We start from the raw sequence: 27,051 nt of genomic DNA, 5'->3' as shown, positions 1-27,051 counted from the left end.
CCGCGCCCGAGGCCTCTCTCACTAGAATAACTCAGGTGTTACTTTTTCATTATGGCCCTAAACGAATTACCCCAAACTTAGTGGCTTAAAGCAACACAAGTTTATCATCTCACAGTTCTGTAAGTTAGGAAACCACCAGGACTGGTTCCTTTGGCGGCTCCAGGGGAGAATCTATGTCCTTGCCTTTTCCAGTTTCTAGAGGCCGCCTTCCTCCATCTTCGAAATTAGCAACGTTCCTCTCTCTGGCTCAGCTGGGAAAAGTTCTCCGCTTTTCAGAAGCCACGGGCTAGACGGGGCCCACCCAGCCAACCCAGGGTACTCGCCCCATCTCACCACCCTTCCCTTACTCACCTGCGGAGCCCCTTGGCCACATAGAGCAGGTTTTCAAGGGTTCTGGGATGAGGACAGGTGGTCTCTGGGGCAGGCCTGCCTCCCACAAACCCCGATATGCGGAGTTCTTGCAAATATTAAATCTTTCGGACAGGTCCACCAGTGCAGTGCTTGCACAAGTGGCAATGATCATTACTTGACTGTCCCCTTACACCGAAGGAATTCTAAGTTTGCAAATGGAGGGAAGCCCACTGTCTGGGCAGAGAGGTCGAGAGCAGGGTGTGGGTGGGAGGCCCACACTGGGCACTGTGCCCCACCCGCCATCTGGACCCCGCAGAGGGCATGTTTACTTCCGTCTCTAGCAGAGTTCAAATGGGACGCGGCTCCATGAAAAGCCATCTGGCAGCACACGGATTCCTCTACCTCCAGTGCCAGTCAGTAACTAGACCATCTTGCAGTTCACACTCCCCGACAGCCGAATCACAGCATCAAAGTTACAGAAAAATCAAAGCCTTTTATTCCCCTTGCCTACAACGCTCTTTGCCACCCTGGCTGCAGCGGAGAACATTTAAAAATAGAGACCCCCAGGAGTGCCCCGGTGGCCTACTGGTTAGGATTCCGGGCTTTTGCTGCCGTGGTCTGGGTTCAATCCCTGATCAGGGAACTGAGATCCCGCAAGCAGCGCGGCACAGCCAAAAACAACAAAAAAAAACAAGAGAGACCTCACCCCACCTGGTCGACTTCTTCCAGCTGGACAGAGAATATCCCTTGGGTATCTTTGGATTATTTTCTAAATTTAATATGCATTAGGGTTGAAAATGACTAACTCAAAAGGACCATAATTTTCAATTTATGAAGTTAAACCATTATGGGCTTAATCATCATTAAGAGCTGAAAAGTGGCAGGCTAAAATACGTCAGGCCAGAGCAGAAGTCTAGGTGACTTCCAAAGCGCTCTCTTTTTGTAAAACATGCTCTTGCTGCTACACCACACACACACAGACACACACACACACACACACACACACACACACATATGTTCAAATGTGAAGCAAAAAATGTTGCAAGCAATGCTCCACATGGATTGAAAAGTTCTCAAGATCACTTCTAAACGGACCTGATGCATTTTTAAGCAGCAGGTTCATTGAGAAACAAACCCCAAAATGGTTACCTAAAACCCTGCCTTGAAAAACAGAAAAATCTGCAATAAGATCAATAGCTCTTTAAAATGAGAAATGTTAGGGCTTCCCTGGTGGCGCAGTGGTTGAGAGTCCGCCCGCCGATACAGGGGACGCAGGTTCATGCCGCGGTCCGGGAAGATCCCACATGCCGCGGAGCGGCTGGGCCCGTGAGCCATGGCCGCTGAGCCTGCGCGTCCGGAGCCTGTGCTCCACAACGGGAGAGGCCACAACAGTGAGAGGCCCGCGTACCGCAAAAAAAAAAAAAGAGAGAGAAATGTTGTCAGTTTTGAGAAATGATGTCCAGATTGGCAATGTGTCTCATGGTGGGCCTTCCGTGGGGACAGTTCCAGGGATGGTCCATCTCCCCCATGTGGGTGATGAGTTTCTTCATCTCACTTGTGTTAAGAGCAGTTCCAATCATCACCTGCATGTGAGACATGATGGCTTACATTAAAGTTTTACTGGTTTTTGGTTAGAAAAGCAACTCTTCAGAAGCCCTGTTCTCTACAAAGAGGCTGGACAAGATTACAACAAAAGCAACAATTCCCTGAAAAGTCCTCCCCCGAAGAACCCTACCCTCTAGTATCTCAGCCCTCGGCCTCTTTGTGACATCCAGCCCCTCCGTGGCTCTGTCATGGCAGCACATCCTCAGGAGAGACGCCGACCACTCCCATCCAGGACCAACCAGTCTCACCAGCTCCACCAGCATCCACATCCCAGCCGCCCCGACCTCCCACCATGGCGACTGCAGCGGCCTCCTAACGGGCCTCCCCACTCTCCTCCTTCTCCCTTCAACTCGTCCTCCACTCGCGGCCAGTGATTCCTTTTAAAGGCGCGTCAGATCACGTGGCTCCTCTTCGAAGCCCCGCCCCCCACCTGGATAATAGCCCAAGTGCATCACCTGACTTGGCCCTCACTGGCCTTACTGCCCACACCTGCGAGCAAGCAGCCCTTCCACCCCCACTGCAGCCACACCGGCACCCCCTTGCCTCTAGTACAAGCCCATAAAGCGAGTACCTGCCTCAGGACCTTGTCACTGGCTGTGCCCTCTACCCAGGATACGCTTCCCTCAGATATCTACATCTCTCATGTTCCCTCTCCTGCAGGCTGCTGCTCAAATGTCCCTGCCTCCCTGCAATGAAACAGCTCGCCTTGTCTGTCCTCTGTAGCCCTCGGGCTGTGCCTGAGCACCCGGGAGAGGCTACTTCAGTTGGGTGCTCAGGGAGGCCAGAGGATGGGAGGGGGCCAGGTGGGCGAAGAAGGCGTGCGGAGCGGGGCATCCAGGCAGAGGGACAGCGAGCGAGGACTTGAGGCGGGAAGGAGATGGTGTGGCAGGCGTGGCTAGAGCCGAGCGTAGGACACGGGGCCCACAGGTGCAGCAGAGGACAGCCCGCCCCCCTCAGCCCATGTGCTGTGCGGAGACAGCGTTGCGGCGCCAGGGACCCGCCAGCGTGGGGACTGAGAAGCAGCCCGTGGCCCCAAAGATCTCTGCATCACACGAGGACACAGCATTGTGAACACCTGGCCATCAGCACAGGCCAGGCCCAGCTCTGACTCCTACCCCCGACTCCAGGATGGGGAGATCAAGGTTAGGCCTTTATCAAAGAACCATCTGTGGCTGAAGTCAGGTCCGGGGCCCTATTCTCTCATCAAACTCTTGCCTGGAGGAATTTCATCCGACGCCATGGCCGTAACTTAGAAAACCTAAACCTTTCTCCCCAGCACTGACACTTCCCCTGGCTCTGGATTCACTGACGTGACTGTTCTCAGACACCTCCTCTCACGTCTAATAGGATCTCAATACAACGCGTCTAACAGAGAATGCTGAACCCCACCACCCCCAAAGGTGAAAATGCAACAGCCCTTGACCCACCTCCCTCATCTCCGTTGTGACACCCTCTCTGTGGTCTCTTTCCCATGGTCACCCTCCAGCACCTCCTGACACGTGCAGCGCAGGCACCCAGGTTCGGACCAGGATCCCAAGGACCCTAAGTGGGTCCCCGGATGGGGCCCCACCCCCATCCTGGTCCCCCATCCGTCACACGGGGTCAGCCTCTGGCTTCGCCAAACACCCCGAACCTTTGCACTTGCTAATTCTTCTATCTGGAAAGTTCTTTCCCAAGGGGCTCCAGCTCACCTTCCAAGCGTCAGCTGGGAGGTCACCTCCTCACACAGCCTCACCGCGACCACCCGCCTCGCTTCCCGGTGCTCACTCCCCACCCCCATACTGTTTTCTCTACCGAACTTGTATCTGAGGCTGCCGTTATTAATGTTATGTCCCTTTCCCCCACTAAACTATAAGCTCCACGAGGGCAAGGACCTCATCTGCCGGCCTGTGCCCCCAGCACCCGGACCAGGGCCGGCCACCCAGCGGGGGCTCAAGGGGTCTCTGCTGAGTGAATGAAGGGGTGGGCCAGGTGATGCAAACACACGTGCTCTGCTTTGACATCAGGCTCATCACCTACCACTGCTAGCGTTTTCTAGAACCAGTCTGAGCAGCGGGAGCCAGACAATACGCAGTGCCCGCCCTTGGGACTCCTGCGAAAAGCGAGCCGACTGCAGGGTTCTGGATAATCTCGTGCAGGGCCCTTGAGGGCTGGCGGCCCCTAATCTTTACCCACCAGTGTCATTAATGCCCATAAGGTCCATAGATGAACAACGTGGATCCCCAGCTAACTGCGTGGGAGTGACGAAAGCTCTGAGGACACTGCTTCAGGGACGCTGAGAAACAGCAGTAATTATGGGTCGGAGGTCTGACCTAAGGCAGACGTGCAGGGCTTACGTGTTACAATGGCTGAGGACAATGGGACTCTACGTACACAGCCCAGAGCGACCATCACCCACATTTAATAAGGCTGACAAGTCAGGGGCTGAACTGAGAACTTCCAAGGCCCATGAGCTGGAGCAGACCCGCCAGGCTCCTGCAAATAAGCTTGCTTTACTTACAGACTTCCGACAGGCCCTGGAGGCAAACATCTGCCTGACCCGGGAAGGCCGGCACATGACACCGGGGCTGTCGCTCAGCATGAAGATCAGTTCATCTATGTCCTGGGGTCCAAAGGTCCAGCTTTTACTAGTTGGCAAGGAAATCAATTTAGCTCTTTCAGTGACCGGCGCTAAAAGAAGAAAATTTGGAGAAAAAGCCGTCATTTGAAAAATCTGATTCATTTGGGTGCTATTTGTAAGGAACATCTGAAAGAGAGGGCAGAAGCAAAACGCTTTTGGGGGGAAGCATGTTCATCTCTTATAAAAGACGCTGAAGTGTATGACCTCAAAGATCGTTCTCGGGCTTCCCTGGTGGTGCAGTGGTTAAGAATCTGCCTGCCAATTCAGGGGACACGGGTTCGAGCCCTGGTCCGGGAAGATCCCACATGCCGTGGAGCAGCAAAGCCTGTGCGCCACAACTACTGGGCCTGCGCTCTAGAGCCCGAGAGTCACAACTACTGAAGCCCACACACCTGGAGCCCGTGCTCTGCAACAAGAGAAGCCACCGCAATGAGAAGCCCACGCGCCGCAACTGGAGAAAGCCCGCGTGCAGCAACGAAGACCCAACACAGCCAAAAATAAATAAATAAGATAAATAAATTTATCAAAAAAAAAAAAAAGATCGTTCTCAGCTCTAAAAGGACACAGTTCTACAATCCTAAGTAATAACTTACCGCCTTCATCGATAACAAAGTCAAAGCCATTCTTTCTGAATATTTCCAGATTTTCTATTAGAACTGCTTCATTGACAGCTGTTAAGTTGAGAGTCTGAGGTCTGAAAAAGAGAGACCCAAACTAGACCTTGAAGTCAAACATTTGGCTCTAAAGCAGAAATGAAACTAAAACAACAATTCTGTGATTCTTTGAATTCATTTCAAAAAGCAACACGAATAACATGCTTCCAGCTATGAGCCTCTCCTGTCACAAAACTCCGAGCATTTCCTTTTAATTTTTTTTTAAGTTCTTTTTAGAAGTTAGAGTAACTCCAAAAGTAGCCTGCCTTTCCTCAATCTGCCATACCACCCCAATGACTGTCTTTTTTTTAATTCTCTTCTCCAAGATAACGATATGACCTAAAAATGCTACTTTTCCTCCTCACAATAAAGACAATTTGAAAAGTTGGGTTCGGTCACTACAGACATTTGAAAACAGAAGAAACAGCATCTGTTTTGCTATCCTGCTCCTTCTGCTTGCATTCTTTTTTTTAAAAGATTTTTTTTTTTGATGTGGACCATTTTTAAAGTCTTTATTGAATTTGTTACAATATTGCTTTCGTTTTATGTTTTGGTTTTTTGGCCCCAAGGCATGTGGGATCTTAGCTCCAGGGATCGAGCCCATACTCCCTGCACTAGAAGGCGAAGTCTTGACCACGAGACTGCCAGGGAAGTCCCCCCTGCCTGCATTCTTTATCCAACCATCTCTCCTCTTGGATTTACTGAGTGCTTAGTAAGACAGACACCGCTAAAGCAGGAGATATAAAGGTGAGCAAACACAGACCCGTTCTCTGCTCTCATGAAACAAACAGTCTAGTGGGGAAAAAAAGACATTGATCAAACAGTCAAACAAACAAACTGTAATTACAAACTACACTGAGAATCAGGAAGAAGAGACACCCAGGGCCATAGGAGCACAGAGCATGTGAGACTTGGCCTGGAGAGAGAGGGCGTCAGGGAAGGCTTCTCTGAGGAAGTGACCTTTGAGCTGAGATCTGGGGCTGAGTGGCAGTTATCAGGTGATGGGGGTGAGGGGTGGGTGCAGGGGCAAGTATTCTAGGCAGAGACAACAGTCTGTAAAAAGGCCCTAGGATGGACCATGGGTGTTCCCAGAGCCACACACAAAGATCTGCTTCATTCTGCTTAATGGCTCTGTAGGAATTCATCAGGCCTGTCAAGGGAAAAGGAAGGATGGCCAGAGTATAGAGAACAGGAGAAGAGGGCTTAGGAACAGCTGAAGAGGTCATCAGGGCCAAACTATGCTGGGCCAGTAGGAAAGGATGCAGTCGTGGTCTTTATCCTTTCATCCTGAAGTGTGATCCACATGGGACCCACAGTGGCATGTGATTATCCAGGTCAACTTGAAATGCCACAAATGAGACCGTACTTACACCAAATGGCTAAAAAATAAACGACCTCTGTAACAGGGGCAGGAATAGCTCAGTATTATACAGTGGCTCATTCAATGTCTTTACTATTACTACTTACTCCTACTGAAAATAAATATAATTAAGCCATTCTGTAGGATACAGAGTACTCAGCAAATAAACTAGGTATGTTTTCCAGCTGAGTGGCTGTTTTAGTGGTAACTTCTTCATGCTGGGATCTGCTGCCGTTGGGATCTGAGTTAATTACGTAGTTTAATTTCCAAAATGAAAATCCAAGACCTCTCCTTAGGACTTCGCTTAAGGAAAGACTTCTGGTTTATATGCTACACCATCACACCACCCTGTAAAATGGTCAGTGTAAAACATTCAATTTGGCAAAAGAGAGATAAATACCAAATTCTGCAGTGACTAATCACTGGTATCGCTCTACCACAGCTGAGGACAGACACACAGGCACTGCTGACCTTCTGAACACGTGAACTCCATGTACTCTAAGTAGATATACTCTGTACTATAAATTGTTCTTCATCAAAAGGATTTTCTGGCCAACCAGTGATCAGCATTTTTGAACAGCTTAAAAGAACTTTAAGTATCTTTTGATACTTAAAGAATCCATTAGCTGTGTGACCTTGGGCAAGTTATTAAACGTCTCTCAGTTTTATCACCTGTGAGATGTTGGTGGTAATATACAGTAACTACTTCAAACGTTTGTGAGGATTAAATATAAATTGCTTCAACAGCGCCTGGCACCAAATAACACTCCATAAATGGCAGGTATGACTATTATTACGCAAAAAGTGTAAAAATCTGCTGTAAGGATACATACAGCCAAAAAATACAGATAGATAGATAGGTATAGGTAGGTTTAGACAGAGATAAAGATAGGCACTCTTATAGCTAAGAGATCTTGAATTTGCGGGATGAAACAACACTGAAAATTCTGAACACTGAAATGAACTTACGCTATAAGCCTTTGACCCTGGAGGACAGTGTGCTGCTGAAGCATCTCGAAGTTGTATTTCTCATCCGTGGCATGCTGGTCCACTATGAAAATATCTGCGTCCAGTTTGGTGATGATAAATCCCAAGTTAAACTGACCAATGATTTCCATTTCTGCAAACATCGTTTTGCTGCATGTAGAAAATGTTAATTAGAAGACATTTTAATTTCTTTTATTGTCTGCGCTGCACGGCTTGTGGGGTCTTAGTTCCCTAACCAGGGATTGAACCCACACCCTTAGCAATGAAAGCACGGAGTCCTAACCGCTGGACTGCCAGGGAATTCCCATTTTAGAAGACGTTTTAAAAGATTCCTTCTCTGCTTATAAAACACTAATAAAAAAGTACAAAAACATAAAATAGACAAAGTCCCTAAAAATCCCACTTTCTAAGGATAACATTATTCATTCCTCCAACTCTCCAGGTGACATTAGTTACTACTATTAATGATTTGGTCCATATCCTTCCAGACCTTTGACTATACATTGTTTAAAAAAATGGGGCTTCCCTGGTGGCGCAGTGGTTGAGAGTCCGCCTGCAGATGCAGGGGACACGGGTTTGTGCCCCGGTCTGGGAAGATCCCACATGCCGCGGAGCGGCTGGGCCCGTGAGCCATGGCCACTGAGCCTGTGTGTCCGGAGCCTGTGCTCCGCAACGGGAGAGGCCGCAACAGTGAGAGGCCTGCGTACCGCAAAAAACAAAAAAACAAAACAAAACAAAAAATGGAATCAATTCTTCACACCATTTCACTCTCATCACTTAACAATGCATCTCAGATATTTTTTCAGACCATAGAGACCTACTTCATTCTTTTTAATGTCCATGTAGGAATTCAGTATGTGGATGTACCAATTTGTCTGACAAATTCTCTACTAAAGGACACTTCAGTTGTATCCATTTTAAGAAACACAAACAAAGGTGCAACATCCCTCTACATACATCTTCTCTACTGTGGATGTATCTGTATGATAAATCCCTAGATGTGTTATTATTATATATGTACACTTTGATAGGACATCTATAAAAGTTTACACTCCCACCAATATGTACAGTTGTCCCTCAGTATATGCAGGTGATTGGTTCCAGGACCCCCAGGAAACAAAAATGCCCAGATGCTCACGTCCCTTACATAAAATGGCACAGTACTTGCATATAACCTATGCACATCCTTCCCATATACTTTAAATCATCTCTAGATTACTCATAATACCTACTACAATGTCAATGCTATGTAAAATAGTTGCTAGCACGCAGCAAATTCAAGTTTTGCTTTTTGGAACTTCCTGGAATTTTTTAAAATTTTCGATCTGCAGTTGCAGAACCGGCAGATACGGAGGGCTACCTGTATACGAGTACCTTTTTGTCAATAGTGGATATCGATCCTTCTAATGGGGAGCACCCCCCACCCCCTGCCCACCCCAGGCTGAGCTTCAGACTTTGTTGGAACAGGCGTGGCTGCATTTCGTTCATTTATGAATGAAAATAAGTTGGTTGGAGTAGTAGAGTGAGCACTGCTGGGCCTCCTGCCTGCTGCCAGTGGCTGCCTTGTAGGAGGAAAAGACAAGGGCATCACAGGAGCAAAAGAGAAGCCGCGGCTCCTGCTGTCTTGCAGTGTCCCTCCAGCGCCCCCTGCTGATCAAGTCTAACAGTGCACCAGGAGAAACGCTTACATGGTTCAGCCTCCAGGACTGCAAAGCAGGGCAAAGAGTGGATTTGGAACTGAGAGGCAATAAATTGGTAATTGGCACAAATACCAACTCCCTGCCTCTGATTGCTCTTCCAGGAACCGCCTGGGTCTGCTCCGGTTCCCCAGGCAGATTGCCCATGGGAAGAACCTGTGCCGGCCTGAAGACCCGGGTCTTCTGTGTCTTCAGCAGGCGTATCTCCCACCATAAACTAGAACCTAGCATCTGGCTTAAAGAAACAAAGTTTTACAGCTTGGTATATTTAGTTATAATTCAAAATGCAGAAACAGGAGCTGGTAAACACAACCTCAGTATCTTCACTGCTGCCTAACCTTTAGCTCAATACTTTTTCCTGTGCTTCTCAGGAAAACATAAACCTCATCAGACCAATAGCTCAGAAGTACAGCCAATCCAACAGCCGTGCCCTGAAAGCCAGAAGCCAGTGCCAGACCCTTGTGGATCAGCTTCTCAATGTGACCTTCTGGGGTACTTGTCAAAAATGCTGATTCCTGGGCTCCACACCCAAGACCCGCCAGATCTACTAAGGCAGAAACACTGGAATCTGGCCATACATAGGTCCTGCTTGTTTAACAAGCTCTCCAAGTGATTCTTAGGCATACCAACGTTCAAAAACCATGATAACAGGTGAGCAATACATGTTTGCAAACTTAATTAAAATCTCTATTTAAAAATATTTCAGGAACCTGGCTCTCTTCACTGGCTCCCTCTGAGTTCACAACCAGAAAGATTCATTTCCATTAATTACACACCTTTTAAAAGAAATAAAGGTTCCTGAAAACCCTTCTCCGTGTAAGCTAGGCACTATGAATAACAAAGAAATTATATAATACTCAGTGAAGAATTTATAACTGAAATCAGGCAAAGCCTGTGTGGTCCAGGCTAAAAGTGCTATAAAAATGCAACGTACTTGCTGAGTTGCACTGTGCACAGCACATTTCAGTAACTGGTGACACAAAACAAAGACAAAATTTAAAAAATAAAAACTATTTCAAAAGAATTCATCATTTTTAAGAGTCACAATGTTGGACACGACTACTGTCAAGAAAGTGCTGGTGACCAGTGTTTGCTATTATCTGTATTGTGAAGATTTTTCTTTAAATTGACTTTTTTACTTAACCCTATCTGATGCAATCTTCTTGAAATCATAGCTTTGATAATGTGATAAGTTTTCCTCATACATGTTAAAATGGAAAGATGGGAAATAGCAATATTCCCCAAAGCTGCCCTGAATTCAATGCAGGGAGAAGTCACCATGCGCTGAAAACCTCCAGGAAAAGGAATAAAATTGGGGTGAAGAAGGCCTTGATTGATTTGGACCCGATGGAAAAGATGTGCAGAGAAAACCTAAGGAAAAAAATTCCTGTAAGATTTCAGGCTGCAGAACTGCCTGGTCAAAGAGTTCTTTAAAGAAAATTAATGTGATGGATGTGAGAGGCAAGGAAAAGAAGTTGGCGAGTGGAAAAAGTTGTTACCTTATCTCTTTTCTTAGTTCATCTTCTGCTGCTTGATTTTCTCCAGGGCAAATCTTTGCCCGAAACTTCCTATAATTTTGTCCACCTTCTTGTTGCTGTTCTTGCTGACATAACTGCTTTATTCGTTTGGCTAAAGAGCTCATAGAAAAGTCAAGGGGCACTATTTTCTTGTTAATTTCAACAGCTACATCCACCTCGGGCGCTGAAGCGTTCTGAGTTTTCATGGACTCTGGAGGGACATCGGGATTTAAAGGAACCCCTTCTTTTCTAAAACGCTTTGCGTTTGGCGATGAGAGCTGAGTTGGCTGCAGCGAAACTCTAGCTCGGGAGCTGCTTTCTTCGTGGTCTAAGTGGCAATTCGTGCCCGAAAGACGATCGTCCGTTTCAGGTAACTTCTCCAAAGACTCCACATTTTCTTGCGAAACCCCATCTTTGGGGGAGCTTGCCACATGGTCACTGCTGGGCTGGCTGCCCGTTTTTGGGGTGCTGGACCCCTCCTCAGAGCCGGCAGATGCGCTGCTGTGCCCCCAGCCCTCCTCCGTGTCCACTCTGCCCATCGCGTCACAGGGCCCCTGAGTGGAAGTCACCCCTTCCTCCCGAGGTTCAGAGATGTGCTTCCAGGAGCAGAGGGGCCTTGAAGCGCTAGGAAGTGGGGTGCTGCTTTTCTGTCGTGGAGAAATCCGTCTTGGGTCGGTGGCCTTCGGACCCCGAGACTTGTTCTCCACTGTGTGACGAAGGGAAAAGGCCTCTCTCAGTCTGGAAATGGTCACTGCCCTTTTCTCTTCCCCGCGAGTCCTTAATGGGGCGGGATCATCCTGCTTCTCTGGCACGGGCTTCTCCACCTCTGCCGAATGCCTTTTTATTAAGTGACCTAAGCAGATGTGAACAGAGAAGGGCGTCAGGGGCTGCGCGGAAATAGAATAAGGGGATACTTGTACGTGAACGGGCACTTCACAAAAGAGGAGCTCCGAATGGCTGATCCAATGTGTGAACACAGTTCTACATGAACCATAAAGAAGACATGAATTAAAACCACAATGTGATGCCACTATATACTCATCAGAACAGTTAAAATTTTTTAAAAAAATGTTTACAAGGCTGAGGATCAAATGGGATGCTTAAATACTGCTGGTGGTGTTGAAATTGGTACAACTGCTTTGTAAAACTCTCTGGGAACATCTAATCTGAACATGCACACCTGTGACCCCACACTGCTATCCTACCAGAAATGTCTACCTGTGCTGGCCTAAACCATGGATGGGGATATTCGTGACAGCTATATTCATGGCAACCCAATCCTGGAAACCACCCAGTTGTCCACAAATAAGTCGTGGTATTTAAATACAACAGAATACTGCACAGCAACGAGAATGAATAAATGAACTGTCACACAGGACTTGGATGAATCTCACATACAAAATATTGAGAGAGAAACCAACGATGGAAAAATGTAAATACTGGATGCCTTCAAATTAAGAACAGAACGAATCCATGGTGTTAGACGTCAGGAAAACGGTTCCCACCGGGGGTTAGTGTCTGAAAAGGGGTACAAGGGTGGTTCTGCGGGTGCTGCTTCCTGATCTCAGGGCTGATGCGCTCACGACACATTTGCTTCTGTGTGGATGCTGTACTTCGACGAAAGGGCTAAGAAGAGGGCGTCGATTTGACTGTGCCTCAAGATGCAGAGATAAGTTGAGCAGTTTCTCTGTATGGGGTGGCCTCTCTGGCCACGCACGTGCGCACGCGTGTGTGCGCTTGCGTGCGCGCGTGCGCTCGGAGCTGCTACCTCCGGCCCATTCCACACAGACGCGATGCTCCCTACCATCCTCCGCCCCATCCCCCTCCCGGGCCCGTGCGCGCGCATGCGCACACATGCACGCACGCAGCCATACTATCCCATGCAGAGTGGGCGGCAGAGATGTGAGGTCAGTAGCTCGGCCGCACTCGTGGCAGTGGTCCTGTGCGCCTCTCCCACCACCCAGCAGCCCCGCCCCACCCTGAGGAGCTTGTGTTCCCACCATACTCTCCGGCTGTCACAACTGCCGACCGTGGCCCTTGATGAGAGCGCACCTCACTGTCTTCCAAGTCAGCCTCTCCGCCCCCCAACCCCAGGGGTGTTAGGAAAAGGAAGGACAGAGCCACTCTGGGTCCCGCGCCTCCTCTTAACCCCTGGCTTATGGCTCCTGGTACCCTCGCGTTATGAAGCCTCATCCCGGAACGACTTCCTCTGATTGTCACCTGAGCTTTCCACCAAACGTATTTTCAGCTTCCTGAGCTGCTCTCTGGTGTTTTCCCCCCGCTGGAGTACACAGTGATTGGGACCCGCCACCTCCGTCTCTGCACAAACATACGTGGAGCTCGGGGGTAGGTTGGCCTAGAGAAGGGTATCCACCCCAAGGAGCGGATCTGGCTGTCAGAAGGGGTAGCCAGCTCCTGCCTCGCTACGGAAGGCTGCTGGGCTCAGCTGTGGACGCCTCCCTGCAAGGTGCCCCGGATGCACTTAGCTTGGAGGCAAAAGAATAAAACCAACTATTTAAACGAAAGGCTGCTCACTCAGGATCAGGAAGTAAAACAATGATTGTGCATATTTTTACCGAGGTCAAACCAGCTTTGGGCCAAGTTTCATCTCAACGTGCCACTCAGTGATGAATGCACAGGGGGGACTTGAGGGAAAACGGCAGAGTAAGGGCCCCCCCAAATTCCCTACTCCATAAAAGATAGGAGAAAACGGGTAAAAATGGTCAGAATCAACTTTTTCAGAACTCTGGAAATTAACAAAAGGCTTGCCAAGTTCGGGGAGTGTTTTTTGTTTGTTTGGTTTTTGGTTTTGGCCACGCCGCCTGCCTTGCAGAATCTCAGTTCCCCACCCAGGGATTGAACCCAGGCCCTGGCAGTTTAAGTGCTGAGTCCTAACCAATGGACTGCCAGGGAATTCCAATGGGGGCGTGTTTATTGAAAGGAGAATGGGTGAGTCTTGGTAAGAAGGCAGCCCTGGGTGATCCAGATTACCTTAAATCTGCAGCTACGTACTTTCTAGGGTGACACGTCCTCTCTGAGTTGGCCATTATCCCCTCTGACAGCCAGATCCACTTCTTGGGGCAGATACTCCTCTAGGCCAGCCTGCCCCCCATCTCCATGTCTATTTGTGCACTGTGCAGAGATGGAGGTGGTAGGTACCCATCAAAATCTGACAGATTTTGTTTCATGCCAAAAAAAACTTTGCCTCCGAAAGAATAAGGAAAGTATCACAACAGCTACAAGTTTTAGAAGCTGTTTATACACGTGTGTTTCTCTTACCTTCGACGTCAAACAGCGGCTGCTGACTGACGTTGAGCTTGTTAACATCATTATCGAACATTCCTATCAAAGACGTCTTTAAAACTGCCAACAAAAGCTTCTCCTCCTGTAGTAAAATTTGCCTTTTATCTGGAGTAACGTTGATGTCGACACATTCTAAAGCAAAATAGAAAAGATGCCAATTGTGTTTAAGTTCACGCTTAACAAGAGATATTTCCCCATCGACTATTTTATTCACTTGCACTTGCCAAAAGCCATGTCCAGATTCATATTCATACTATAAAACTAGCCCTTTCAAATAAACAAGGAAAAGATGAATAATTTTTTAAAGAGATGAAATATGCAAGCATTTGAGTAGGTAAATTGCAAAAGAAAAAAAGCAAATAAACCCATGAAAAGGTACGATAAAATTGCAAACTAAAATGTCATTTTTATCATCTATTGAATCTGGTTAAAAATTATAACACCTAGCACATTGTTGGTAGGTGTGTAAATCGGTATAACAGGATCTCATTTACTGACCCAATGATTCTACTTCTAGAAATTTATCTTGAAGAAATAATCAAAAACATAGGTAATGATTTATCTATAAGAACAGTATTTAAATTTCTAAAAACTGAAAACAACTAAAATAGGCACAAACATAAAAGTTTACAATCAAGATATATCCACACATTGAAATACAATACAGCTATTAAAATCATGTTTCTGAATAAACTTTAATGACATGGAAGAGAAAATGTTCACATCTAAGGATAAAGAGCACAAAATTACCCAAAATTATTTTCTCACTCCAAAAAATATGGATATATCATTAAATATATATATATTTTTAAGGTGTGCACATATATATTTCTAAGCACCTAAAAAAATATTGGATAACAATAAACCATAATATTAGCAATCAGAAGAAAAGTATCTACATGAAATGAGTTATTTTCAAAATCAGGGAGAACATATAGTCTACTTTCTCCCTCGGCTGACGTGAAAAAGTCACATTTTTCCGAACAATACAATTAATGTAGTTTCAAGTAGAAAGCAGGAGATATATAGTCTGTATAAAAAATAAAAGTCTAAAAAGATTTTTAATTAAAAAAAATTTTTTAAGTCTATAAAAATATGTATCACCATTAACTGTTGCTATAAAAGTCTCTTTCTGGTCATATCAGAGCTTTATAATCTCATTTTATTCTTTTAGGAGTAAGTCACCAGGGACTTCCCTGGTGGTGCGGTGGTTAATAATCCACCTGCCAATGCAGGGGACACGGTTCAATCCCTGGTCCGGGAAGATCCCACATGCCATGGAGCAACTAAGCCCGTGAGCCACAACTACTGAGCCTGCGCTCTAGAGCCCATGAGCCACAACTACGAGCCCGTGCGCCTAGAGCCCGTGCTCCGCAACAAGAGAAGCCACCACAATGAGAAGCCCACGCACCGCAACGAAGAGCAGCCTTCGCTCGCCGCAACGAGAGAAAGCCCATGTGCAGCCTGAAAAAAAAAAAAAGAAGTCACCAATTTTACTGAAATGTCAGTGGAACTTACCCAAATCAACAGAAATGTTAAGAACAACAAATGGATACTGATGCCGGTTATACATGTGATAGATCTCATTCACAAGTCTGGAAACCTATACAAAAAACAAAGATTAGAAAAGAATAAATGTTTCCTTCCCCCAGTTTCTAATAACATGCTACTCTAACCAACCGTTAAAAGGATACATTTTGAACAGCTTTCTTGAAGTATAATTGGCCTAAAACAAACTGCACTTAAAGTATACAATTTAATAAATTCTGACATATATAAACACCCACGAACCCATCTCCACAATCAAGATAATGAAGATATCCATCACCCAAAAAAAGTCTCCTCTTTCCTCTCAAAGGGGTATCTTTTTTTTTTCAAAGGTGTATCTTTAATCATAGATTCATAAAACTGAATCTTTTTCCATACTCAAGATGCTCTTAAAGAAATGTCAATAAAATGAGGTGCGGTTTAAATGCTCATAAAACATTCAAATGTACACAGAAATGTATTTATATGACTTTATAATGAGATTATTAAATGGCATTAGGGATAAGCCATAAAATCACACCAATTACAATATAGGTTAAAAATTTAGAAGCTGAGGGACTTCCCTGGTGGTCCAGTGGTTAAGACTCTGTGCTCCCAATGCAGGGGGCACGGGTTGGATCCCTGGGTGGGGAGCTAAGATCCCGCATGCTGCATGGCGCAGCCAAAAAAAGAAGAAAAAAAGAAAAACTTCTACGCTCCATACGCTAAAAAATATTAAAAAAAAAAAAAAAGAAAAGAAAAATAATAGAAGCTGAACCATATCTGGCTGATAGAAGTAATTTTGGGGAATCCCCTGGTGGTCCAGTGATTAAGACTTGGCACTTTCACTGCTAGGTATAATGTTGCGGAAGATGCAAAGTCAAAACTGACCACTAAAAGTGCTATAATCAAGATGATCAGTTTAAGTTTGAGGCAGAAGTAATCTGGGCCCTTATTTTCCTGGAAAATGGACAGAACAAAGAGAAAATACAAAAGCATACGCATGTGTGTCAGTCTATACCAAATAGTCTAGATAATGGTGAATGTTTTAAAATGTTTACTTTCTTCTAATAGTGATAATTTTTACGATAATAAATATATTGGTTATTAATATGTGTCCATATGTATGCACATATATATAATTGAAACCACTGTATGGTAGGTGTTTTTAAATGCCTAAAATAAGATGATTTATAGATAACCAACAAAGGATCTACTGTAGAGCACAGGGAACTGTACTCAATATTCTGTAATAACCAAAATTGGAAAAGAATTTGAAAAAGAATAGACACGTGTATGTATAACTGAATCACTTTGCTGTACACCTAAAATTAATGCAACACTGTAAATCAACTATACTCCAATATAAAATAAAAAATTTTTTTAAAAAGAAATTAACAGCAAGACACTTTAAAGATATTTTTAAAAATATTTTAAAATGACAATATAACATTGTTAAAATAATATCAATATATTTGCATAAAAACATGTTTTTAGAATAAAATTGATTAGAATGAAAAAAAGATAAAGTAATGTTTCTGAGTCAAAGTCCCAAGTTCCATGTAAATTGCCTGTGTCAGAAAATGTTATTTAATAAAAAATAAAATTAAAACTAAAAGCTAAAAGAAAAAACTAATCCCCCCATATTTTGAAATACCTTTGCTGGGTCACAAGGCCGCCGATTGATAAAGAAAAACTGTCTGTCCGTTGAACTTCTTCCCACGCCGTGAGCACAGTGAGAAATAAAACCTGAGATACTGTTCAATGTTAATGCCGTTAGGGCAGGATTCCAGAACAGAAAGGATCAGACACACATCAAACGGCACATTCTCAAAGTGAAAAATAAAAACATAACCCCTGGTGATGAGCTGACAAGTATTAACATTTCAGGTAACGTGTATCTGTGCTCCATTCTGGTGAATCATTAAGGAACACAGACCCTCTGGAATGTTCCAAAGCTCCCATCATTGACAAATCCTCCATGGGCAACCCAGTGGGTTCAAAACTGATTCGTTTCAGCTCTCACTTTCCCTATTAAATCCCTGGCCTCCACACAAGGAGTTGGTCTCACCCCACACTCACATTCTAGAACCTTCGTGCAGTCCCCACCAAGCTGTCCAGGAAGCCCACGGACCTGTATCCAGGCTCTTTGCCCACATTCCCCGCCTTTTCAAAAGCTGTTCTCTTGGGATTTCCCTGGAGGTCCAGTGGCTAAGACTCTGCACTTCAGTGCAGGAGGCGCAGGTTCAATCCCTAGTTGGGAAACTCAGATCCGTACGGTGCGGCCAAAAAAATAAATATAAAACATAAAATCTGTTCTCAGTTAGCAAACTTCTATCTCCTATGGCATTGGTTAAGGGCTTCACCTGAGATTTACCCCAGGGATATTTGAGTTTCCATAAGAATGATACCTTAGCATAAAAAATGAATCCCCGGGCTTCCCTGGTGGCGCAGTGGTTGGGAGTCCGCCTGCCGATGCAGGGGACGCGGGTTCGTGCCCCGGTCCGGGAAGATCCCACATGCCACGGAGCGGCTGGGCCCATGGGCCATGGCCACTGAGCCTGCGCATCCGGAGCCTGTGCTCCGCAACAGGAGAGGCCACAACAGTGAGAGGCCCACGTACCACAAAAAAAAAAAATGAATCCCCGTCTTTAATTTCAGGGATAAGTCAAAGGCAAGTGGAGGGAGGGTAAGCAATATGGGCCCAATTCTGCTTATGGAAAAATGTCTATTTTTCTTACACTAAAAGTAATGATGCTGGATTGGATTCTGGGTAAGGCACGAGTTAAAGGAAAAGCGCCTCTATCCCTCTATGCCAGGCCCTGACAAAGTGAAACATTATACATAATTTAAGAGTTATTCTAATTGTTCACTAAACAGAGCCTCTTCTACAAACGCTAATTTAATAAGAAACCCCCTAAAATGCACCAGTTACCCAGAATACTGCTTACATTAAGAACCTGACTCCTCCATATAAATCCTCTTTCTCAGCAATAATACTGCCTACAGTTTATAATGGACATAAGAAACTATAAGCTTTAAAATCACAATCTTTAAAAACAAAACCAAAGAAAAAAAAAACAACTCAAAAAAATTGTTTGATCGTAATTTTCCTGGCACCAATTAACTTACCAAAACAGGTTCTGCAGAGCCTGGGAAGAGCTCAGCCCGTATTCTTCACGGACAGTGTCACTAGGGGGCAGCTGCACAAAAGGGATGAGGCTTTGCAACTGAAAGAAATCACGGTTTACAGTTATTTCCTAATAAAGCAAGAACCAGCCTGACTTCAGAAAGGAAGATATAACGAAGGTTTTGTGTGTTTTCCTTCCTAGCCAAGCTGTCCACATTAAGAGGACAAAGAATCTCAATAGTTGCATTTTGCAGTTCTATAATAAATAATTTTGATTTATTAGCAAGATGAAACACTTGTGCTCCTACTTCTCCATAAACAATACATTGCCCACAATACTTTTTTTTCAAGGAGAGAGTAAAAGGATTATTTTAAAACTTGCAGCTCCTAACATTAATTTTTGTGATAGGGACGTAGTTTAAAAAAAAATCAATTCTTAGAATTTTTTCTTTATGCTATTGGAAAGGACAGTAGAAACCTGCCATAATCACTAGAGCAATAAAGTGTTTTTAAACAACTGGCCACCCAGTTTTTTGTTTTAGAATGATTATTTTCATTGCGTGGTGGTGGATGGATAAGAGTGAGCTTCGGTCTAGAGGCTAGGAGATCAGTGAAAAGACTGCCGGAGAGCTCCAGGTGCGAGATTTGAGCACCTGAATCAAGAAAAAACACAAAAGAACAGGCCACCACTACCTGTTTCTGCCCAAATACAGATCCGATATTTTCCTTCATGCTGGAGCCTCCACTGGTGCACACCACAGGCTGCCTCTTACCCTGTCCAACCTGATTGGTGCAACTTACACGGACGCCCGCTGAAATGATACAGTAGGCGTGTAAGACCTGGACCATTTTGGAGAACTCCTGTTTAAAAAACACAAATGCAAGGACTCAATGTTACTTCAATCTTACAAGCAGCGCATGATTCAAGTTATACAGTCAATTCAAGGTTCTCATATCATCTCACAAATAAGGCAAATTATTCCTGACAGAATGATCCACGAGTTGAATGGTATCAAAGGGAAATCAGAGGATAAGGTGCTTGACCACACTTTCCTCATTTCCAAAATGTCCAGGCCTTCTGCTCTAAAAATCGAGAACTATGTTCCCTTTGACCTTGAAATCCCTCCTCTGGAAATTTATCCTTGTAGAAAGACTCGCATAAACAATCAAAGATCTATTATGAAAGGGCTTCCCTGGTGGCACAGTCGTTAAGAATCCGCCTGCCAATGCAGGGCACACGGGTTTGAGATGTGGTCCAGGAAGATCCCACATGCCACAGAGCAACTAACCCCGTGTGCCACAACTACTGAGCCTGTGCTCTAGAGCCCGTGAGCCACAACTACTGAGCACGTGTGCCTAGAGCCCGTGTGCCTAGAGCCTGAGCTCTGCAACAAGAGAAGCCACCGCAGTAGGAAGCCCGCACACTGCAACGAAGAGTAGCAGCCCCCGCTCACCACAACTAGAGAAAAGCCTGCACGCGGCAATGAAGACCCAACATAGCCAAGCATAAAAATAATAAATTAAAAAAATTTTTTTAAAAAGATTATGAAAATGTTCATTGAAACAATCTGTAATTGTGAAAAATTATAAACAACCTAAGCAACCATCAACCAGGGACTAATTAATTACAGTATATCCACATAATGGTGCCATGATAAAAAATAAGGTAGTTACCAATCGACCAAAAACAGGTATCTACAATATACTATATTAAAAAGTCAAGGCATAGAACAGTATATATAATATGATCCCAATTGTTTAAAAAAATAGAAACATATGTATAAAGATTGTATATACATGTATGCATTTAAAGTCTAAGGGATATAGGGACTTCCCTGGTGGTCCAGTGGTTAAGACTCCGCACTCCCAATGCAGGGGGCCCGGGTTCGATCCCTGGTCAGGGAACTAGATCCCACATGCATGCCGCAACTAAGAGTCTGCATGCTGCAACTAAAGACCCTGCACACTGCAACTAAAGATCCCGTATGCTGCAACAAAGACCCAGAGCAGCCAAATAAATAAATAATAAATACTAAAAATTAAAAAATTAAAAAATAAAGTCTAAGGGATATAAACCAAACTCTGGGAGATAGGCAGAGACAATACCAACTTTCTACTGCACACAATTCCATGTGACTTAAATGTTTAATATTCTATGTCACTTGATTTCATTTTTTTAAAATATTTATCTTGAAAAATTTTCCAAGATTTATAAATACATGAAACTAAAAGGAGTCTGGGAAGATCCACCAAACTGTTAACAATGGTCATCTCTGGCGAGCACAAGTTCTTTATGCCTGTATTTTCTAAGACACCAATTTTTTTTTACCATAAGATACAAAATAATAATAATTTTCTCTGTACAAAATTTTTTAATATTTGAATTAAAAAACATTTTTAAAGTTTCCTGTATTTTTCCAAAATTAATAGTTATAACTAGCACAAATTGTTTTAAAGGTAAAGAAAGTTTTTAGCAGCATATGTTTAAGTAATGTTTTTGAATAAAGAATATATAGGTACAAAACAGAAAGGTACAAGGAAGATGGCAAAACGCACGAGTGATCGCACATCCAAGAATAACCACTGGTAGCATTCATGCGTCTACTCTCCCAGGCTTTTTTCTATGCATATTTTGGCCAGTTGCTTTGTTTTTACAAAACTGTAATCATACACACACACACACACACACACACACACAGGTATGATTACATGTGTGTATATATATATGATTATGTATATACACATGCATGTATACACATATATAGACAATTTATAACTGCTTTTTAAACACAATTATATAATATTTATCTTTTTCATTTTCATTCCAATTCATAAAACTTGTAATGATTCACTTCTCAGGGAGCCAAAAAAATGACCTTATTAAAAATAAAGATAGAATCAAAAAATAATGCTTGTCTTAAAAGACTCATTTCCCATATTAGAAGCCCTCATAAACACAATTTGATGATTCTTTTCAAGAAAAGAAAAGGGCGGCTTCCCTGGTGGTGCAGTGGTTAACAATCCACCTGCCAACGGAGGGGACACAGGTTCGAGCCCTGGTCCGGGAAGTTCCCACATGCCATGGAGCAACTAAGCCCGTGCACCACAACTACTGAGCCTGCGCTCTAGAGCCAGTGTGCCACAACAACTGAAGCCCTCGCACCTAGAGACCGTGCTCTGCAACAAGAGAAACTACTGCAATAAGAAGTCCATGCACTGCAATGAAGAGTAGCCCCTGCTCGCTGCAACTAAAGAAAGCCCATGTGCAGCAACAAAGACCCAACGCAGCCAAAAAAATAAATAAATAAAATAAACAGATTTATTAAAAAAAAAAAAAAGGGTAAATCACCCAAAAGTTAGGTCTTTGAGGGGAAGAAGCAAGCTAAGCACTTCTCCAAAAATCAAGGGAAGAGAATGAACGGGAGTGCAAACCACCCTGAGTGATCTTGGACTACATTTGGGCATCACACTCTCTAGGCTCTCGGATTCTGAATTTACCGTACCTTTCTTTTTTTAATTAATTAATTTACTTATTAATTTATCTATTTTTTGTCTGCACTGGGTCTTTGTTGCTGCGCGCAGGCTTTCTCTAGTTGCGGCAAGCAGGGGCTACTCTTTGTTGCGGTGCGTGGGCTTCTCATTGCAGTGGCTTCTCTTGTTGCAGAGCATGGGCTCCAGGCGTGGTGGCTTCAGTAGTTGTGGCACGTGGGCTCAGTAGTTGTGGCTCACGGGCTCTAGAGCACAGGCTAGTAGTTGTGGTGCATGGGCTTAGCTGCTCCGCAGCACGTGGGATCTTCCCGGACCAGGGCTCGAACCCCTGTGCCCTGCATTGGCAGGCAGACTCTCAACCACCGCACTACCAGGGAAGCCCTCTACCGTACCTTTTTAATATTCCTTTGAAACTCCTTATGGCGCACAGGTAGCGTATAAAATAACTGCTGCACGCTGACTGTCGTCCCTCTGGGTCGTGGGTAGGGGGTTTTCTGGAGGATTTTTCCATTGTGATCAAACACCAGTCGAGTCCCAACCTTCGCAGATGTGTGGCAGGTAGAAATAGTTACATCACTGTACAAAAAAGCCAGCAGAGCACAGTCAGCTAGAGACTCCCAGGTGCTGGTCATCACGTGCTCATTTTCTCGCTTCTGTTCTCTCTAAACTCCCCTAAAAAGGTGATGATCCCTCCGAGATCATCAAGAGAGTTTAAATGGGTAAGGAGTCATCATAAAATCCAAGGTTTGGCCCAACAGGTAGTGAGAGAGTTCTGTAAATGTTTTGTTTTGATAAAAGCTTTGATACTCATTTTGGTTAAACTGCAAAATAAAAGATCTCAAAACTTACGTATTCACCAATAAAGAGTTATTTCTCAGTTTGGCTACTACTGTTCTAACAAAATCTTAGAAGCTGTTGTGTAATTAATTAAGTGCTTCAGCTAAATTTTTTCCTCAACGTCAAAATAAATTAAAACCAATAGCATATGGTATCTATAATGTATTATTTATACCTTACTTTTAAATTGAGAAGTTACTGCCTTAATAAGGGTAACAACTTTTTTACAATACTATTTGCTTCATTTTGTTCATTCATTGCTTACATCTCAGAAGTATTACCACTTAGGTTGGTAGTAAGATAAAACAGAATGCAGAAGTTAGTAGTTGAGACATTCCGATGGAAAAGTGTAAACAATAATGATTCTAAGCATACTTTTCAATTTTCAGAGAGATTTTTGTAAGGGGTCAAGTTAGTGGATAAAATTATTGCATCACCTCAGTGCACAGAGTGAGCTCAGAGCTTCCCCCCGAAAGCCAAAAGTTTCAACCTGAGTGAGGTCAGCAAACTCCTGAATCTTAGAAGTGTGATGCTTCAGAGCTGAAAGAGAGGTGGAGAGTAAGGCCGAAGAGATCGCAAGTGATACAGCAATGAACACACACAATACCCACCCAAGTGACTGGTTTTAAAAAGCTGTTTTGTGTTTCCTAAGACAGTGTTACGCCCAATTCTCAGACATTTGGCCCAAATATTTTAAAATAGGATTTAGCAAAATGCAACTTACTTAAGCCTTCAAAGTTTTCTTCTTCTACCCCGCATCCATTGTCTGAAACTTCAATGAGCTCCGCCCCATAGTCTTTAAGCCTGAGCTCTAGAAAGTTTAAAATATTGATTTCTCAAATTGATCCATGTAAAAAGGCTTTAGGGTGACAGTATTTATAACTTACAAAATGCAACTTTGAGTCCTAACTATATTTATTCAAATGTACTACTGTCATTTTGTATATTTTATTTTGTAAAGGCCTTCTTGGCTATTTACTAGCCCAGATAAAATAGTTTTGTTCTTATTTTCTTTCCTTTTTCTTTCCTTCAAGAGGACAGTGTTAACACAGTCATTAAAGAGAACAAGTTCTGGAATCAGACTCCCTAGGATGATATTTTACTAGCTTTATAACCTCAAAACAAAAGTAAATTCCTTGTGCCTTAATTTCCTCATTTGTAAAACGGAGATAATAATTATAACAATAATAATAATTCCAATCTCATAAAGTTATTCTACAGATTAAATGAGGTATCCCATCTGTATAGCTCTTAGCACAATGCCTGCCTGGCACATAGTAAGAACACAATAAAAGTTAACCGCTATTATTATTATTACTACCTAGCTAAATACTAGGCACATAATAATGTGCTAAATTTATGTTTAAAAAATAATAATTTCTCTGTATATCAATACCTGATTGCCTTATTACAGTAACAAACATGTCTTGAATAAAACAGCATAAACTGATTATTTCTTGTGGTTTAAAACTCTCCCAAACTTACCAATGTTAGTGGCACTGGCATCCACACTATTTTCCACCAACTCCTTCACAGCAGTGCTTAGACTAAGGACCACTTGCCCAGAACAAATCTGATGGACTGACTTCCGATCGATAGGTTTGATGGCCTTAGCAAGTTCTGAACTAAAGAAACAGGTTATAAGACAGCAAGGAGGCAATTATGCATTTTCATCCTGGTTTTAACTGTGGGAAATGATTCATCTCCGTTAACAGTTAATGCGTCTAATCCATTCATTATATTAACATATCCATTTATTATATTCACAAATATAAATGTTGGTCTACAATCCTTAAACATCTGTCAAAAAGTCTTCTGAATAGATATTTCAAATGAAACAGACATTTAAAATCTAATTAAACTGGGATCTACATGGAGGAGACACATCCCCCTAAGGCTATGGGTGAATAATCTTTTGCAACAATAGGATCTTCTTTCTTGAAAATTGAAAGCAATGTTTCCCACACAATTCGAAAAGCCAAAATTTTGCTGGGAAATCCAGTGTTCATGTCAAAATCAAAACCATCTCAGAAATCGGGTACCAGTTGGGTAACTATTCCTATGGTTGCCTACAAATCCCCACTCCAAACCCAGGCTGCGAGCTCCTGCCTTAGCAAAGGCCCTCACGGTTCTGGCTGTACCTACCTTCAGAATTTTCCAACTGGTTTGTCTCCATTTTCTCTCTACTTCAATCAATCTTCCATGCTACCACCAGAGTTACTTTAGAAATCACAAATCTGGTCAAATAATTTTTCTGCTTTAAGAACTTACTAGCAGACTTCCCTTGTGGTGTGGTGGTTAAGAATCCACCTGTCAATGCAGGAGACACGGGTTCGAGCCCTGGTCCGGGAAGATCCCACATGCTGCGCAGCAACTAAGCCCATGCGCCACAACTACTGAGCCTGCGCTCTAGAGCCCACGAGCCACAACTACTGAGCCCACGTGCTGCAACTACTGAAGCCGCCACGCCTGGAGCCCCTGCTCCGCAACAAGAAAAGCCACAGCAATGAGAGGCCCGCACACAGCAACAAAGACCCAACGCAGCCAAAAAATAATTATTTAAAAAAGAAAAAAACTTACTAGCATCCCACTGTCTGCTATATTAAGTTTCAAATCTAGTCACAATTGGACCCCAATCTACCTTATTTTCTCTCTCTCTCCAATCCTCCCATTGCCAATTCCCCTACATTCTGGTCACAGCGAACAACTGTTTCCTGAATATCACAAGCTCTTTTAGACACTGCATCTTGCCCATACAGGTGTGTAGCCTCCTACTCCTCTGCCTGGCAAACTACCTCTCGTGTACATGTTCACTAATTTAGCAATTTGTAGTAATCGGTTTTATTGATAACTTGGGTGTAACTGAACACAGGAGCATCCCTGGGAGGGAAATCTTTGGGTATTTCCCACAACATACAACACATAATAGACGCTCGGTAAACCCTTGTTAAAAAAAAAAAAAAAGAACAAACATCTTTATTCTTATTCGACCTTGCAAAGAATTCCACTCAAATTTGTCTCAAATGGAAAAACTGCAGATGACGCCACTTAAAATGGAATAAAGGGGCTTCCCTGGTGGCGCAGTGGTTGAGAGTCCGCCTGCCGATGCAGGGAACACGGGTTCGTGCCCGGGTCCGGGAAGATTCCCACATGCCGCGGAGCGGCTGGGCCCGTGAGCCATGGCCGGAGGGCCTGCGCGTCCGGAGCCTGTGCTCCGCAACGGGAGAGGCCACAGCGGTGAAAGGCCCGCGTACCGCAAAAAAAAAAGGAATAAAGTATCTCTAAAAAGTTTGTTGATTTGGCAAGACACCATAGGCTACAGGTCTATTCCTGATATTTATTTGAGCGAATCTGGATTCAGGAATCTGACACAGTGCAACAGTGCTACCCGAAGATTCGCTACCCCTAATTCGGTGTAGCTGCCGGTAATCACATACTCGAGATACAGAAGCAATGCGTTTCTTAAAACTGTCCACCTCAAATTAGCATATGCCTTAAAGCGTCCCCGAAAATAACCCTCAATTTTGAAAAAGAAGAGAGAGCAACCAGGTAAAAAGGAAATTAATTCCGTCTACTGCGATTTCAAGCTCCGGCTTCAGGTCCACAGATGCATGGCGGCGTCCGGGCAGCGGGCCGAATCCCCCACGGACCCCGACCTCAAAGCGCACCCACAGGGCGGCGGGTTGGGGGAGCGCCGAGGAGCCTGGCCTGGGGCCTCCGTGCGGCCGGCTCGCCCAGCGCCGCGGTCACTTTCCCCTCAAGGGTCTGGAACGCTGTGGGCCTTAGGGCGACCGCGAGTAGAGGCTGCAAGCTCGGCTCACCTCGGCACGTCGGCTTGCTCCATGGATGCAGAGCCTGATCCTGGAATCGGAACAGTTTGCGCCGCCGCTCCCACGGTGGGGGGGGGGGGAACGGAATCCAGCCACCCTGCCGCCCATTGGCTGCTTCCGACACGGTGTCCCGCCACTTCCGGAT

The 27,051-nt window shown here is 44.3% G+C and overlaps 1 protein-coding gene across 3 annotated transcripts; it reads right to left on the bottom strand.

Annotated features, from left to right (window-relative positions):
- Nucleotides 1–61: 61 nt before the first annotated feature.
- Nucleotides 62–26,967, bottom strand: PMS2 (PMS1 homolog 2, mismatch repair system component). 3 transcript variants are annotated; one of them, XM_082671019.1, is made up of 15 exons: nucleotides 26,898–26,967; nucleotides 24,562–24,701; nucleotides 23,801–23,887; nucleotides 23,514–23,616; nucleotides 22,632–22,815; nucleotides 19,444–19,611; nucleotides 18,753–18,850; nucleotides 17,278–17,377; nucleotides 15,612–15,696; nucleotides 14,070–14,225; nucleotides 10,773–11,643; nucleotides 7,559–7,726; nucleotides 5,170–5,270; nucleotides 4,457–4,626; nucleotides 62–1,934 (listed from the first exon to the last, which is right to left on the bottom strand). In XM_082671019.1, the coding sequence occupies exons 1-15, from the start codon at nucleotides 26,918–26,920 to the stop codon at nucleotides 1,791–1,793; spliced, it is 2,598 nt and encodes an 865-aa protein (XP_082527145.1). In that variant the 5' UTR covers nucleotides 26,921–26,967; the 3' UTR covers nucleotides 62–1,790. The 3 variants fall into 3 exon arrangements, with proteins under 3 accessions (XP_082527145.1, XP_082527144.1, XP_082527146.1); XM_082671018.1 differs by lacking the exon at nucleotides 26,898–26,967 and adding an exon at nucleotides 25,222–25,349 and having other exon boundaries at nucleotides 24,562–24,696; XM_082671020.1 differs by lacking the exons at nucleotides 62–1,934; nucleotides 5,170–5,270; nucleotides 26,898–26,967 and adding an exon at nucleotides 25,222–25,349 and having other exon boundaries at nucleotides 4,590–4,626; nucleotides 24,562–24,696.
- Nucleotides 26,968–27,051: the final 84 nt, after the last annotated feature.

The sequence above is a fragment of the Grampus griseus genome (assembly GCF_964374135.1).
Source record: "Grampus griseus genome assembly, chromosome: 14".
Taxonomy (NCBI): Eukaryota; Metazoa; Chordata; class Mammalia; order Artiodactyla; family Delphinidae; genus Grampus; species Grampus griseus.
The sequence above is the reverse complement of the archived record's forward strand: the minus strand, read 5'-3'. Positions and strand labels throughout refer to the sequence as shown.

What these genes read in the sequence shown, in the direction of transcription:
- PMS2 (XM_082671018.1), bottom strand. Translation starts at nt 25,252, where the DNA reads ATGGAGACAAACCAGTTGGAAAATTCTGAAG. An exon ending in AGAAAACTTTGAAGGCTTAA is followed by an intron (nt 23,617 to 23,800) that starts GTAAGTTGCATT and finishes CCTCTCTTTCAG; the next exon opens with CTCTGAAGCATCACACTTCT. An exon ending in CAGGGTCAAAGGCTTATAGC is followed by an intron (nt 5,271 to 7,558) that starts GTAAGTTCATTT and finishes TCTCTTTTTCAG; the next exon opens with ACCTCAGACTCTCAACTTAA.